This window comes from Sapajus apella, unplaced genomic scaffold, assembly GCF_009761245.1.
Source record: "Sapajus apella isolate SASKATOON/1434 unplaced genomic scaffold, GSC_monkey_1.0 scaffold4, whole genome shotgun sequence".
Taxonomy (NCBI): domain Eukaryota; kingdom Metazoa; phylum Chordata; class Mammalia; order Primates; family Cebidae; genus Sapajus; species Sapajus apella.
In genome coordinates this window covers 32,820,426-32,836,589 of record NW_022436944.1, presented here as the reverse complement: position 1 = coordinate 32,836,589, position 16,164 = coordinate 32,820,426, and the positions used below count along the sequence as shown (strand labels likewise).

At 43.7% G+C, this 16,164-nt stretch overlaps 1 protein-coding gene and 1 pseudogene across 1 annotated transcript in view; both read left to right on the top strand.

Annotated features, from left to right (window-relative positions):
• Nucleotides 1-1,903, top strand: part of BFSP2 (beaded filament structural protein 2) — a 64,434-nt gene extending 62,531 nt beyond the window's left edge. The window contains exon 7 of the mRNA XM_032266405.1: nt 1,664-1,903. Within this exon, the coding sequence (XP_032122296.1) occupies nt 1,664-1,667 (4 nt within the window). The 3' untranslated portion in view covers nt 1,668-1,903. The remainder of the gene's footprint in view (nt 1-1,663) is intronic.
• A 1,375-nt stretch (nt 1,904-3,278) lies between these two features.
• LOC116537918 lies at nt 3,279-15,734 on the top strand (annotated as a pseudogene).
• The last annotated feature ends 430 nt before the right edge of the window (nt 15,735-16,164 follow it).

The window sequence follows — 16,164 nt, the reverse complement described above, 5'->3', positions numbered from 1 at the left end:
TTCAGTTGCTTGTAATAGAACCTAATTAATGAGGCTATAAACCAGTGCTCCTGAAACTAACGTGCACTCAAAACCCTGGGCATTTTTTTTTTTTTTTTGATACAGGGTCTCTTCTCACTATGTTGCCCAGCCTGGTCTTGACTCAGACTCCTGGGCTCAAGTGATCCTCTCACCTAAGCCTCCAGAGTAGCTGGGATTACAGGGGTGAGCCTCGGCACCCCAGCTGGGCATCTTTTTAAAATGCAGATTCTGCTTCAGTAGGTCGGGGGTGGGATCTGAGAGTCTTCCTTTCTAAGGAGCTCCCAGGTGATGACTGTATTGCTGCTCCACAGACCACACTGAGTAGCAAAGATGTGTAAACCGCTTTTTGAGTCCCAGAAATAGGTGATCTAGGCTGCTCAAGGCTTTCATTAAGGACTCAATCTCTTTTCATTTTTCTAACATGCCATGATAACATTGGCTTTTTGTCTTTATCTTTGTCACCCATGGTTACATATGCCAGCCACACATCCAGACATCACATGCTCGTTCGTGACCAGAAGTGGGAGGGAAGAGCAGCAGCAAAATGACTTTTTCTTGAGTGGCCCTCTTCTTTTCTCAGTGAAGGAAAGACATTTCGAGGCTTCCAGTGGACTGTCCCTTATATCTCATTGACCAGAACATGCTGACCCTGGCCATATCTATCTGCAAGGGATGCTGAGAAAGCAACTCCAGCTTTTCCAGACTCCATAGTGGAGGCAGGCAAGGGGGTGGGAATAGCAGTTGGGTTAGTCAGCCAAAATTACACACACACTCAACACTCACTTTTTTTTTTAATAGATAAGGATTCCGAAGGCATATACCTCAGCCTTGGGCCTTAGCTTCCTTGCCAACTCTTTCCAGAAATCCAAGCCCTTATTCTGTATCATAGTTCTATGTCTTATTTCCCTCCAAGGCCCGTTCTCTGACATATGTTGAATAAGGGAGATACAGCTTAGTGACTGTATAGTCCAACCCCTCCTGATTCAAGAGAGAATACAAAGACCCAGAAGGGAAAAAGATTTGCCATGATCACACAGGAGGCGGAGACAGCGCTGGGACAGGAGCCTGGGTCTCCTGCTCTCTCCAACAATGTAACCTCTCTTTATTCAGAAGGCGGGAGAAGCGACCTGACCACGCCCTGCTTTCAAAAGGAAAATATGTCATCCAGCTCCTCTCCAGCTGTCTTTTATTGAATTGATTTTTGATTATAAAAGCCAGATGTTCCCAACAAAGTTTTTCTTTTTTTCAAATGCCTATGAGTATCTGAATAAATACACAAAGTCGGTTTAAACAAACACCAAGAGTAGTGAGTTCCGATCAGTTACTTTATGAGAATCTACGTGCTTTCATTTAGTGAGTGCCAGCAGTCCTGACTCTTGATTATTTTCATTTATCCCCAAACCCTGCCAAGACGACCTTACGATCCCCATTTTACAGACAGGAAACAAAGCCTCAGAGAGCTTAGGTCATGGCCCAAGGTCTCACAGCAAATAACCATGGAGTAACGATTTAAAACCCAAAACTATCTTGTTCGAAAGGCCAGATTCATTCATGAGACAGCCGCCTTTCTCGTAATGCTATTGTGATAGAATTACCGATTTTCCTCACCCATTCCTTCTGACTCTTGTGTGTTTCCTTTCAGCTGATGGAGAAACTTCTTCTTTTCATGAAGAAAATGCTCCCTTCCTCACCAGCTGACCCATGAAGTTGCTTGAGAAGCTTTCCCCTGAGCTCCAGTACCTGCTGGATTCCCTGGTTAATTCAGCTTGAGCTGAAAAGCTTCCTGGAACTGGAGAGGGTCCTTCTGCTTTAATTTGAGTAGTCTGTAGCTTAAGCCACCTCCCTGTCCTCCTTCAAATAAACGCTTTGTGTGCAGCGTCCAGTTTGCCCCCCTTGTTCAACTCACTATAGGGTCAAGATGGATATCAATTTACCTGCCTGACATTTGCTCACGGAGCTATGCTTGAAGGCTTCTGGAAGGATTCCCTTGAATGTGATGCCATCTGCCTCCCCAGGGTCACCTGCTCTTGGGCTTGTCAACATAAAAGGGCTGCGGAAGCAAGCTGTGCTCATAGCATGCAGGATTGCCGCAGTCTGGGGCAAAAAAAACAACACTCTAGCTCGAGAGGGGATTAGCATGGTGCTTTATTGCATGTTTCATAATTACAGGCATCACAGAGTATTCAGACCTCTTTAATGTACTCTGCATGCATATTCATGTGCAGACACACACATTTCACTTGCTATTGGCAGAGCACCTCTCAATCAGTTAAAAGGGAACTTCAGTCTAAGCCCAATCTAAACCCATTCAATCTAAGAGGGGGATTAATTACACTGTGGTTGCTCACCCCACTTACAGCTTCAGAATTTTCTTCCAGGGTCCTTTCCCCAGTTCTCTCAGGGCCTAAGCCAGCCAAATATAGTTCATGCATCTGCAACCTACCCAGGCAAGACTCTCTGGCCTTCTGACTAAAATTGAAACCACCACCTGTGTCCTACCACAGGTTCTCAGTGCCTCTAAAACTGAAAAAAAAAAAAAAAAAAAAAAGCCCAACTTTAATTTCTGCATTCTTCCCTCAAGTTTCTGTCGGTTCACCTATCACACAGAATTACAGATCAAAATATCCAAGCTGATTCTTTGTGTTTCCGAGCTGCTAATCCAGACAGGGGGATGTATCCAACACGGGTACATTTGAAAACCACCATACCTGAGGGTCTGAACACCCAAGGCCCACACACAGAAAAGAAACCTTATTTATCCTTAGGGATTGCTTATAAAAGAAGCAAGGCAAGAAATATGGTATCCTGGTTGGAATTGCTACAGCTGGTTTTCCTTTTTGGCCTCCTGAAGGAAAGGAATTGTATTAACAGCTCACATGAGCAGAACAGCTATTTACGATGTGCACAGCACCTTGACATAGGTGAGTTTGTTGTTTGAGACATGGAAATAGCCAAGACACCCTAAAACTACATTTTAGCAAAGTATCCATCTCCTCCTCCATAGCTGCACACTATGGGGCTGCCCATAATTGAACCACGTGGGTGCAAGAGTCCTGCCAGTAAACAAAGTGTGTAGCTGGCCTTGCTATGTTGGATGCCCTGGACACTGAGGTCCGTTTCTTTGCTTTCTTTCTTGTTACTATTCATTTTTGGCCCTTCAGCCAAGACCTAAATTCCTAACCTAAACATAGCTGGAGGCTTTGAAGGTGAGAGTCCCCGAAAAGTCAGCCATCGAAAGGAGGTACTTCTGTGACTAAATGGCCATGCAGTTTTTAGAAACTGGAAGTCGTTTTGGCCTCTGGAAAGAGGAGAGAATGGATCTGTGCATACTCGAGTTTCTACCAGACAGCACGCCGTGCAAGGCTGCACACACTCGGTCTCCTCCACGCCGTAATCTCAAAGAGCAGCTGCTGTAAATCATTCAGTTAATCACCCTTTGGCAGACTGGTGCTTCCAGTCCCCAGCACAGGTTCTTGCTGTTTCTAATGAGGCTTCATTAACAGGTATGAGAAGGCACTTCTGGCCTCTCAACTGTGCCAGGGCCTTGTTTAAATCAGGCTCCCTCTCACAACATCCCAGTACAATTACGCTTTGGCAGTGGTTCACTGACAGGTGGCAGGGGAGGCTGCTGCTTGTATTGGTGTCAAGGACAGAACTTTTGTTCTGGAACAGACCAGAGCAGGGCTCCCAATGGACACCTCCTGAAACACAGCCGAGCCCTATTTCCACACCAGGCAACTCCAGTGGCCTCTGGCCTAGCTTCTGGAGGGCAGTGTGAACTCCCAATGGGATTGCTAGAGCATCCATTGGCTTTCAGATGCAACGTTCTTTTATATCAAGATCCTTAAATCTTACCTTCATGATCATCTGTAACACTTCGCAGCATGTACTGGTGCCCAGACATTTTGATGCATTTTGGGGATACCAATAAAAAAGGCCCAGTTTCTGCCCTTATGGGTTTACAGCCTTGGTGAGTGCAGGTGTGCTCACAGAAGGATCAACGATGCAAAGGCTAAGTAAAGCAAAGCAGGCAGAGCAGCGTATTACAGTTTTCACAACCCCCTCATAGATTCATTTAGTCATCAAAGGTATGAAAATAGACATCCGGGTCTGACCTCAGTTGGTTTTCAGCAAGATGATCTAGCAAGAACCATCAAGCACCATGCCTGTCTGTCTCCACACACCCCTCAGATTATTATTTTATAAACTCTTACATTGTCTTGCTTCTTGTGAGAAAAGGATGGGTTGCCTCTTTGGAGACAAATCCAGAATCTTATCTGAGATTGCCAGACAGTAAATAAAAATATAGACTCCCCAGCTTAAATTTCAGATAAAAAATGAATAAGTTTTTAGTATAAGTATGTCCCACATGTTGCATGAGACATACTTATGCTAACACATTATCTGGCAACTCTAATGCTATCAGAGAGAAGCACTCCACACTTCATATAGCAATTCATAAAGGTGTGCCTAGCCCGTCCAGCTGGGACATCCCAACACACAAGAAGGGGAAAGGGTGACCCAGACTGTGTCTCTACCCATTTCTTGATTGGAAACTCAGCCCCCTGGCACAAAAGTGCAATCATGTTTGAGAAATTAGTCTGCTACTTCAGTGACGAAATGAAGCAAACTGTTTTCTCAGCTGAAGTAACTGGTTTGACTAGATCATACAGACTGGTTATCTCGAACAAAATGTTGAGCAGGAACAGGAATAGAACCCAGCATAGACAGGTTGTGCTGCAGAGACGACGGAATTTTCACTATCATGTCCAAGAGGAAATATTCCATTTTCTCCTGCCCTTCCTGAGACTGGAAGGTAATTTGCATCACAGGGAGTCCAGTTTTTAAGTGTAATTCTGAGATTGGACAAACACACACACACACACACACACACACACACACACACACTGCATCTTAAAGAAAGAGGTCTGCAACATGGATGAGCAACAAACTACTAAATTTCTTTGGACAAGTCATGAGTACTTTGTTTTTGTTTTGCTTTTATCAGCAGCTAAAGTTCTTATTGACATCCTAGACAGGAAAAATGTATAAATGGGGTTCACAACTAAAAAGGCAAAGGCAAACCTGACAAGATGATTAAGACAAATTGTCACTAACTCCCTTGATGATCATTAATGGTGTTGTGGTTGCTTTGAGAAGAAAACAAAAGGAGAGGGGACAGGAAATCGGCAGACTAGCGGTAGGTTCAGCCCCTCATTGTTTAGTACCAGGACCAAAAGAAAGGAAGCAAGAGAAACATGTATGGTAACAAATTGTCCTGAGGAAGTGAAATAGTGGGTTTACACATTATTTCAGGAATTCGGTCCAAGCAGGTCACGAAAGCAACAATCATGCTGAGTAGTGGAAAACTCCCTCCAAAACTAAATCGTCTCCCTCAGTAAATATTTATGTAGCCCTTCTTACATGTCAATGACATGTTAGTGTCAAGAATATGAAGATGTACAAAATGTGGGCCTGTCCTTAAATAATCTAGCACTGTCCAATAGAAACAGAGTGTAAGCTACACAGGTAATTTTAATTTTTCAAACAGCCATATTTTAAAAGGGAAAAATAAACAGGTGAAACTAATTTTGATATATTTCAATTATCTCAACAGGTCCAAAATTATATTATTTCATGATGTAAACAATATTTTTAAATTATTAATGAGAGTTTTATATTTTTGGTACTAGCCCATCTCAATTCAGATGTAATTCATCAGAAATATTTGAGCTATATTTAGATTTCATACAATTTATAGTTGAAAAAGTAGATTGGCATAGCCAAGCTGTTCCAAACATAGTTAAAAGTTTTCCAATAACTGAATTTAAGATCACAAAATTTGTTTTCCTTTGATCTTCACATCCACATCGACATAACTGGTTCATCTTTTTCAGAAGAGTTCGTGTGACTTTGAAGCAAAAACACATCAGTTTCAAAGCCACACCTGTCCAAGTTAAGGAAATTCATTAACTCTTACATCTTATTATTATTAACATCATGTTCAAGGAGGTATTACATATATTGAGAATCAACTCTAAATTTATCAACATAAAAAATTCCTTTTCAAATTTTTCTTATACGTTTTAGAGGACAAATATTTTACACTGCTTAAGTTTTTTAATTACATTTTTAATTAAAATTAAATAACATTTAAAATTCAGTTCTTCGGTCACACTAGTCATATTTCAAGAACTCAATAGCCACATGTGTCAGTGGCTACCATATTGGAGAGCATGGATAAAAGCTGAGTAGAGGTGGATGGGATCTACAATGGGTTTGAACAGCTTGTGAAAACAATTGAGGTTATATTGGCACGATGATTTGTGAGAAGTGCTGTCTTCCCACCAATTTACCTCACCAAATACATCTGAAATTTCTGGCAGGTGAGCGTCCCACCTAGAAACAGAGTGGCTACATTCCAACAGTTTTACGGGCCTCCTACCTGGCCTACATAATCCTTCTGCTGCACTGCACTGCTTCTCATAACTAGATCTTTTGGAGGGAGTTTCCTCTACCAGAGATCTTGAGCTTCCCCTCACGCAGGCCTTTTGTTTCCTTACATAACCCTCTCCTTTCCTTAATCTTCTAACCACACAAACCCTGGGAGGAGTGAGCTGATGAAAAGAGGCTAGCATGACCTGACAGCCAGCCCCGACTTGCTCAGTCAGACACTTTGCCAGTTTCTTCTCTTCCTTATGGTGATTTTCTCTCCAAGGTCTCATAGCCTTTCCCTCAATCTGGCTTCAACAGGACCCACCTCAAATGACTTCTTCTGACAGCTCTGAACCCTCTCTCTGGGCTGAATTCTTGTTCCTATTTCAGCACCATACAAATCAAGGCAAGTGACCAGGCAACTGTTTCAACATCCCTAGACACTTTCTAAGGTTTTTTTTTTTAATGAAAAATTTTATTTTTTAAAATTGAGTTAAAATATACATAATTTACCATCTTTACCATTTTTAAGTGTACAGTCCAGTGGTAATAAATATGTTTCTTTTTTCCCTTCATTCCCCTTTTCCCCTACCCTTCTTGGTCTCTGGTAGCCACCAGTCTGGTCTCTATCTTCACAAGACCCATCTCTTTAGCTCCCACCTATGAGTAAGAGCATGAGATGTTTGTCTTTCTGTGCCTAGCTTATTTCACTTCACGTAATTTCTTCCACTTCCATCCATGTGGTTGCAAATAACAGGATTTCATTCTTCTTATGGCTGAATAATATTTTATTGCATATATACCACACTTTCTTTATCCATTCATCCACTGATGGGCACTTAGGTTGACTACATATTTTGGAGTTTTTTTGTTGTTGTTGTTTTTTTTTTGAGACGGAGTCTCACTTTGTTGCCCAGACTGGAATACAGTGACATGATCTCAACCCACTGCAACCACTGCCTCCCAGTTTCAAGCAATTCTCCTGCCTCAGCCTCCCATGTAACTGGAATTACAGGTGTGTGCTACCATGCCTGACTAATTTTTGTATTTTTAGTAGAGATGGGGTTTCACCATGCTGGCCAGGCTGGTCTCCAACTCCTGACCTCAAGTGATTCACCCGCCTTGGCCTCACAAAGTGCTGAGATTACAGGCATGAGCCACCACGCCCAGCCTGACTACATATTTTGACTAATGTGAATGATACTGTAATAAATAGCATGCATATATCTCTTCGATATACTGATTTCCTTCCTTTGGGGTATATATCTAGTGGTGGGATTGCTGGATTAAGTTTTAGTTTTTTGAAGAACCTCCATACTGTTCTCCATAATGGATGTACTAATTTACATTCCCACAAGCAGTATACCAGGGTTCCCCTTTGTCCACATCCTCTCCAGCATTTGTTATTGCCTGTCTTTTTGAATGCAAGTTTTTAACTGGGGTAAGATGATACTTCATTGTGGTTTTGATTTGCATTTTTCTGATGATTAGCAATGCTGAGTATTTTTTCATGTATCTGTTGCTATTTGTATGTATTCTTTTGAGAAATGTTTATTCAGATCTTTTGCCCATTTTTAAATTGGATGGTTTGTGTTTCTGCTATTGAGCTGTTTGAGCTCCTTATATGTTCTTGTTAGAGACAGAATGCTTGTTGTTAGGTACTGTAAGGAAAAATTAGCATTCAGACAAAGTTTTCTCAACAACGCAATTTGACTTTCTGCAGAAAGGGTGGTCCTGTTAGCCATCTTGCCACGAGAGTACAATGAACAAAGGAAAGGCAGCCGTATTTATTTCTTACACATTGGGTTCTTACTGCTGTGTCCTATCTCTGTTGGTTGGAGACAGACCTCACAATCTAAACTGAACCTGACTGGCTAACAACTTAAAACTTTTCTAAATAGGTAAAGGCAATGGAGAACAAAGAAAAAGAGGAAGTCTAAATAAGGAAGGGACAGGGAATTGCTTGCGAAAGGACTTAGAAAAGTAATAACAATTAAATATTAGATGTTAAATATCTTGGTTAATGTACAAGGACAGAGAATGTGCTATGTGCCTGTGAGCACATCTAGCACAAATATCTTGGCTAAAGTACAAGGACATAGAATGCCCTTATTCCTTTATATCTAACAGCGACATAGGATAGGACTTAGAGAGTTATTAGCAAAAAGCAAGAAGGCTTTGAAGAAAGACAGTCTTTAAAAGAAACTATTATTTCTAACAATTCCTGTTGTTAATCCCTTGTCAGACAGATGGTTTGCAAATATTTTCTCCCATTCTGTGGGCTGTCTCTTCACTTTGTTAATTGTTTCCTTTGCTGCGCAGAAGCTTTTTAGTTTCGTGAAATCCCAATTGTCTATTTTTGCTTTGGTTGCCTGTGCTTTTGAAGTCTTACACAAAATATCTTTGCCCAGATCAATGTCCTGGAACATTTGTTAGTGTTTTTTTCTAGTACTTTCATAGTTTTAGGTCTTTCATTTAAGTCTTTAAACCATCTGATTTTATTTTTGTGTATCATTTGAGACAGTGGTCTAGTTTCCATTCTTCTGCAGAGAGTCAATTTTCCCAGCACCATTTATTGAAGAGGCTGTCCTCTCTCTACTGTATATTCTTAGTGCCTTTGTTAAAGATGAGTTGGTTGTAAATAAATTGATTATATATTGGTTCTCTATTCTGTTCTATTGATCTGCATGTCTGCTTTTTTGCCAGTGCCATGCTGTTTTGGTTACTACAACTTTGTAGTGAATTTTGAAGTCAGGTAGTGTGATGCCTCCAGCTTTGTATTTTTTGCTCACAATTTAAATTGCTTTGGTTATTTGGGGTCTTTTGTGCTCTCACAAAAATTTTAGGCTTTTTAAAAAAATTTCTGTGAAGAATGTCATTCCTATTCTGATTGGGATTGCATTGAACCTATAAATTGCTTTGGGTGGTACTGTTATTTTATCAATATTAATTCTTCCAATCCAGTGAGCATGGAATATCTTTCCATTTTTTGTGTCCTCTTCTGTTTTTTTCAGAGTTTTATAGTTTTCCTCATATAGATCTTTTACTCCGGTTAGATTGATTTCTAGATATTGTATATTTTTACCTTGTAAATGGGATTGCTTTATTGATTTCTGTTTCAGATTGTTTGCTGTTAGTGTATGTAAATGCTACTGATTTATGTGTGTTAATTTTGTATCCTGTGACTTTACTGAATTTGTTTATCAGTTCTAACAGTTTTTTGGTGGAGTCTTTAGGTATTTCTAGGTGTTAAAATCATGTTGTCTATGAACAAGCTTAATTTGACTTCTTTCTTTCCAGTTTAGATGCCTTTATTTTATGCTCTTGTGTAATTGCTCTGGCCAGGACTTCCAGTATTATATTGAATAACCATAGTAAAAGTGGGTATCCAGTCAGGCACAGTGGCTCACACCTATAATCCCAGCACTTTGGGAAGCTGAGGAAGGAAAATCACTTGAGCTCAGGAGTTTGAGACCAGCCTGGACAACATAAGAAGATCCCATCTCTATAAAATAAAGTTTTAAGAAATTATCTGGATGTGGTGGATCACACCTGTGATACACAGCTACCTGTGTGGCACAGGATCCTTGGGGCATCGCTTTTCCCCCATCCAAGTACTAACCAGGCCTGACCCTGCTTAGCTTCTAAGATCAGATGAGATCAGGCACCTTCAGGGTGGTTCAGCCATAGATGGGGTGTCACTTTTCCGGCCAGAAATCTCTGAGTGGCACCTTTGCTTGAGTTTTGCTCAGGCCCACTGGGCTCATTCCACCCACTGGCCTGGCAGGCTGTGCTCAGCTCACGCTACTGGCCCCAATCCCATGTCTGCCAAAGGTGAGCCAGGAGTGGAGTGGTGAGGGACGTGTGAGCAAATAAGTGTGGGGTCTAGCCACTGCTCACAGCTGTGAGCTGTGGTGGCGTGGGCAGCTCCAGGCACTGGCACAAGCACTGGCTCCCTGAGAGTCTGCAGCTGGACCAGGCATACTGCAAGCAGCTTCCACAGCTGGCACTGGGGAATGCCATGGTGCCCAGAAGCTTGGAGATGCCAGCAACTCCAGAGCCCCAAAGAGGGTGTCACAGCCCTGGCTTGGAAAGCTCCTAGGTCTGGGCTTCCCAGAGTGCCACAGCTCTTCTCTCCTTCTCTCTTTTCTCCTTCTCATCACCTGCAACATGGTGAGCAAGTGGTATGTTTCAGTCCTGTTTGTGTCACAGCTCTTTCAGCCCCAGTACCCCAAGCTCTATACCTCAAGTTATATCCCACATCCAGGAAGAATGAGGTATGCAGGCAAGTGGAGGGGGAGCAAGGCAAAGTGGTGTGTTATAGCTCCACAGAACAGCTCAGAGGAGACCCACAGTGGGTAGGTCATCCTGACAAGAGTCCAGCTCTCAGCAGAGAAGAGACCCACAGTGGGTATTTCCTCTCTGCAGGCAGGTCATCCTGATGTCTGCCCAACTCTGGCTGAGTCCAGGGTTTTTTATGGTCTTTAGAGGGGAGGAAACACATGCTGATTGGTCCATGGGCAACCATGGGTGGGGAGAGGCCGAGCAGCAGAAACAGGCATTTCCATGCCTGTAGGGGCTGCCCCAGCCCCTGAGACTTCAGGAATGCTGGGGTCTGCAGCCACGGCTGGGCAGCCTTAACTTTGCTCCATAATCGAGCAGGTGCCAGGAGCAGGCAGAGGCCAGGCAGCAGACCAGGCATTTCCAAGCCTGTGGGGGCATGAGGGGCTCCCAGGCCCCCAAGAGAGCAGGAATGTCCAGGTCTGCAGGGCAGCTGGGCGGTTGCAGCTGCACCTGGGAAGGTGGGGCTCCTGTCTCTCCAACTAGGAACAAGACCAGCTTCCACCTAACTCAAGCTTCCACAGGCTCCCACCAGCTTCCTGGCACACATAGCCCTTACTACAGCTAGCATCTTTGCATTGGCTGCTCCAGATAGGCTGCTGCTGCCATCACTTGGAAGGTTGAGTTGGGAGAGATTGTTTGAACCCAGGAGGTGGGGACTATAATGAGCCATGATCATGCCACTATACTCCAGCTGGGTGACAGAGCAAGATCCTGTTTGAAAAAAAAAAAAAGTGAGCATCCTTCCTGGTTTTTAAGAAACTCCCTGCCGGTAGTTGCTAGGGGGCTAATCTCCTCAGGTTACAAGACAGACCTCTAGGGGGCAGCGTTGTCCAAACTCCACAGGCCAGCCTGCTAGTTGCAGGGGAACCCAGTCTGAGTACACTATTATATACTATGTTCATGGAACCTAAGGCATCATTGATTAAAAGAGATACCATTACTGGATGTGCCACTAAAAATAAAACTATTCCAGATAGAAGTCTACTAGAACTCAGTTAAAGCTGACACAGTAAAGGCCTCTTTGGAGGGGGTCCATGAGAAATATACAGACAAATGAATGAAAGCAAGAAAGAGACAGGCACAGTAGGACAGCAAGAGAAGTTGCATGTTTCAATTTTGCCATGGGCGGAGGAAGTGAAATACCTGCCCTCATAATTTGAATCAAAAGTTGGTTCTCGTGCAGATTTCTGGACTACTTGTGCCATCCAAAAACCTCAGACAGAGAATTTTATTTAACATACAAATGTAACTCAACTTATGCTAGAGCTATGTCCTGATAAATCATCATAATAAGGTGACTATATCATAAGTCAACTTTATCCATTTGAAAGTCAAGGGCCACACTGAATGCAAATTGTTTTCACACTATCACAAAATTGGAAAATCATAAGTTGAAACATCATAAGCCAGGGACCATCTGTAGTTTCACATTTTTATGAGTTCCTTGCAAGGATAGAACCCAAAACTTATATAATTTGATGCCCTCTTTTAAAAAAGAAATATAAAATATCTTACTCTTGCAAATTTTATAAAAACCTATGATCAGGCAGAGCATGATGGCTCAAATCTGTGATCCCAGTGCTTTGGGAAGCTGAGGCAGGCAGAGCACTTGAGACCAGGAATTTGAGACCAGCCTGGCCAGCATGGCAAAACCGTGTCTCTTTACTAAAAATACAAAGAAAATTAGCTGGGTGTGCTGGGGTATGCCTGTAATCCCAGCTACTCTGGAGTCAGAAGCATGAGACTCACTTCAACCCGGGAGGCAGAGGTTACAGTGGGCTGAGATTGCACCATTGTACTCCAACCTGGGTGACAGAGTGAGGACTCTGTCTCAGAAAAAAATAAATAAATAATATATATATATATTTATTATATATATTTTATGTATATTTTATATTTTTTTAATTTATATATATAGTTTATATATATTATTTATATATATATTTATTTTTTATTTAGATATATATTTATATATTTTATATATATATTTATATATTTATAGATATTTTATCTATATATACATATTTGATCCCATGAAGCTGTGAGGAGGAACACTTTCAGAGCCTTAGAAGGGTCATGCAAATGAGGGGACTTGAAGCTTTACCCTCATTGGTAAATCAGTCTGTGCCCCAAGTGACTGGCAGAAGCAAAAAAAAATCCTCTACAAATGAACGCAATTTTAACGAATCAACAGCAACCTTAGTGACATACCATGAACTACTATCATATTCTGATTTCAGAGATGTTGAATTACAAAACAGTATGCTTCTTGGGAGCAACGAAATATGGTACTTCAAAAAGAAAAGTGATAATGTAAATTTTAACCCTGACTTGGCTAAGACAATAACAACGGCAACAGTGATGATAGCTGTCGTTTATCAAGCTCCTACAGCATGCCAGTCTTCTTACAAACTTTTTTTCTGCTCCTCCCATGAGCTTAGCGCCACCACCAAAGACTTGAAAGATGCAAGGTGGTGATTCCTACCAAATCCACAATTAACTCACTTGTTTGATCAGTGCACAAATCAGCTAGGTAATGGAGAATGACCACAGATTATCACAAACTAATCAGGTGGTGAGCTGAATCACAAGAAGAATTGCAGAGGTGATATTTTTACTGGAGCAAATCCACACAGCCCCTGGCACGTGGTGTGCCACTACTGACCTGGCAACTGCCTTATTCTGCCCACCCCCACCCCAGTCCTCTCCTGCTCTGTTGTGGCAGGGACAGCAGTAGACTTTTACTATCTTGCCTCTGGCTATATTAGCTTGCCTGCACTTGGTCAGAATGTAATCTGGAGGGACCCAGAAACCCAAGCTGATCCATTACATGTCTTTATCATGCTAATTGGACCTGGTGAGTCCCAAAGAGCTAGCACCTAAATGCCTTAGTAAAGCACATGTATGCCAGAAAATGAGAGATAAAGCCTGACAGTATTCAGGAGTCTGCCACATGTGTGAAGCCTCTAGAGTCCAGTGGTCTGAGCTCTGTTGGGATAGACCTTCTTCTTTTTTGTTTTTTGAGACGGAGTCTCACTCTGTTGCCATGATGGAGTGCAGTGGTGAGATCTCGGCTCACTGCAACCTCCACCTCCCAGGTTCAAGCAATCCTCCTGCCTCAGCCTCCTGAGTAGCTGGGACTACAGGCGCACACCACCACACCCGGCTAATATTTTATGTTTTTAGTAGAGACAGGGTTTCACCATGTTGACTAGGATGGTCTCGATCTCTTGACCTCGTGATCCACCTGCCTCAGCCTCCCAAAGTGCTGGAATTACAGGTGTGAGCTACGGGGATAGACCTTCTAACGTGAGATTCAAGACGTACTTTACACCAGCTGCCACAAAGAGATACAAAGCTTGATTTTCAGAAGTAACACAAACCAGATTACAGTATCTATTGCTGTGAACCACTAACTCAGTAACCCTCAAGGGTACAAGGTTTTTGGCTTTTGTTTTTGAATTTTTTATTTTGACATAATTTCAGGCTCACAGAGCAATTGAAAGAATAGTTGAAGAATTGTCATATACCTGTCACTCAGATTTCACATATATTAACATTTTCATAGGCAGGTAGATAAAAGCAAATATTTTTAAGTTGAAGTAGTTAGATTTCTTTTAGTTCTAGGAATTTTGACTGATAGACATTGATTGGGGAGGCAGGTGGAGGTTGCTGGCTGACCAAGGCCATCTGTGGTCAGTGGCATGTTGGTGGCTAAAGCAGGCGATGTGCAGTGGGGCAAGGCTGTGTCTTAGTGACCCCCTGGATGGGCCAGCAGGGCAGGGCCCAGATACAGCGTGGCCCATGTGGAGGCCACGGTGCCACCCTCTGGTGCTGAGGTGCCCACACTGTGTGGAGCCTGCCCTGCTTATGCACCAGTGCCAATGACCCAGCCAGGCCTGATTTAGCCCCACCAGGCAGGCAGCAGTGCCCCCTCTCAAGCATGGAGCTCCCTCCCTGAGACAGGAAGCTGTTGGAGAACTCCAGCTTTGAAGCCATCAACTTGCAGCTAACTGTAGAGAGCAAAGATACCCACATTATTGGAAGGATTGAGAGCTACTCACGTCAGACAGCAAGAGACGACAAACACCGGTGTAAGCTGTTCTGCCGTGAGGGCGTAGTGAAGACCCTCTCCCCGCCCCAGACTTCAGGCCTCAGCCCCAGGAGCCTGAGCAAGAACCAAGGTGGCAAGGAAGAGGGCCCTCCAGGGACGAGTGCAATTGCAAGGCTCCCTTCCACTTGATTGCCATGCTCAGTGAGTCCTTTCAGGCCTGACTATGACCTCAGCACAGCCCGCAGCCATGGGTTCAGCTGGAAGCCCAGCCTCAGCTGGGTGGTGAATGCAGTCAATTGCAGTCTGTTCTCATCTGCGTGGGGGGACATCAAGGCCCTGAAGACACAGCTGCGGAGCGGTGGACAGGGAGATCTGTCTGGCCTCATGAGACACCTACAGCTATAACCCAGACTTGGACTCAGACGCCTTCAGGGAAGATGATACCCTCTGGTCCTTCAACTACTTCCTCTACAGCAAAGAGCTCAAGCAAATCGTCTTCTTCAGCCACCACTTCATTCGCTGCCCCACCTACAAACCCTCAGAGGCAGGCAATGAGCTGCACATGGACCTGGGGGAGGAGGAGGAGGAGAAAGAAAGAGGCGGAGGCAGTGAGGGTGGGGCTGAAGAAACCAGACCATGGAGGACAGGGTCCCGGTGATTTGTATGTGATGAGGAGGAGCAGACGCCCCAGCTTTATCCAGCTTCAACCAATGCCACGACCTGCCCACCTTAGAGGCCCTGAGGCCTCCCCAGCTGCTGGCCAGACCCTGGTGCTACCAGAGTCTCAGTGCTGCCCAAGGCCACACCTGCCTGGCCCTTTGGCTCCTGCCTGTTGGTGTTCACTCACCCCCGTAGGCTTTTGCTGCCCACGCTGTGGCTGGACTAGACAGCACGGGGCCTGCTGCAAAGAGCAATCGCCTTGCCCAAACGAAGCAAGGCGGTTGCTCTTTTGTACTTCTACTGAGCCTACATACTCCAGCCCAAAGGGCCCATGGCCAGAAGCCCCAGAGATCATGAGCTCCAGTCCTGGGCCAGCCCTTGGTGCCCACCTGTAACCTCACCTCACCCATTTGGCCTCATTCGCTGACTGTCACTTTGCTGCAGCTCATTTTTTTCCAATAAAAATTTCTGTGATTTAAAAAAAAATTGGAACAAAAATTTAAAAATTTTATAACATGCTCATGAATGCTGACAACCCCACCTCCACCAGCACCCCACCCCAGCTGCCACCACCTCCAGCACAAGTGCAAGCACAACACCACCAACCCCACGGCTGCCAGTGCCCTATCCCCCCTAGCTGCTGCAGCTGC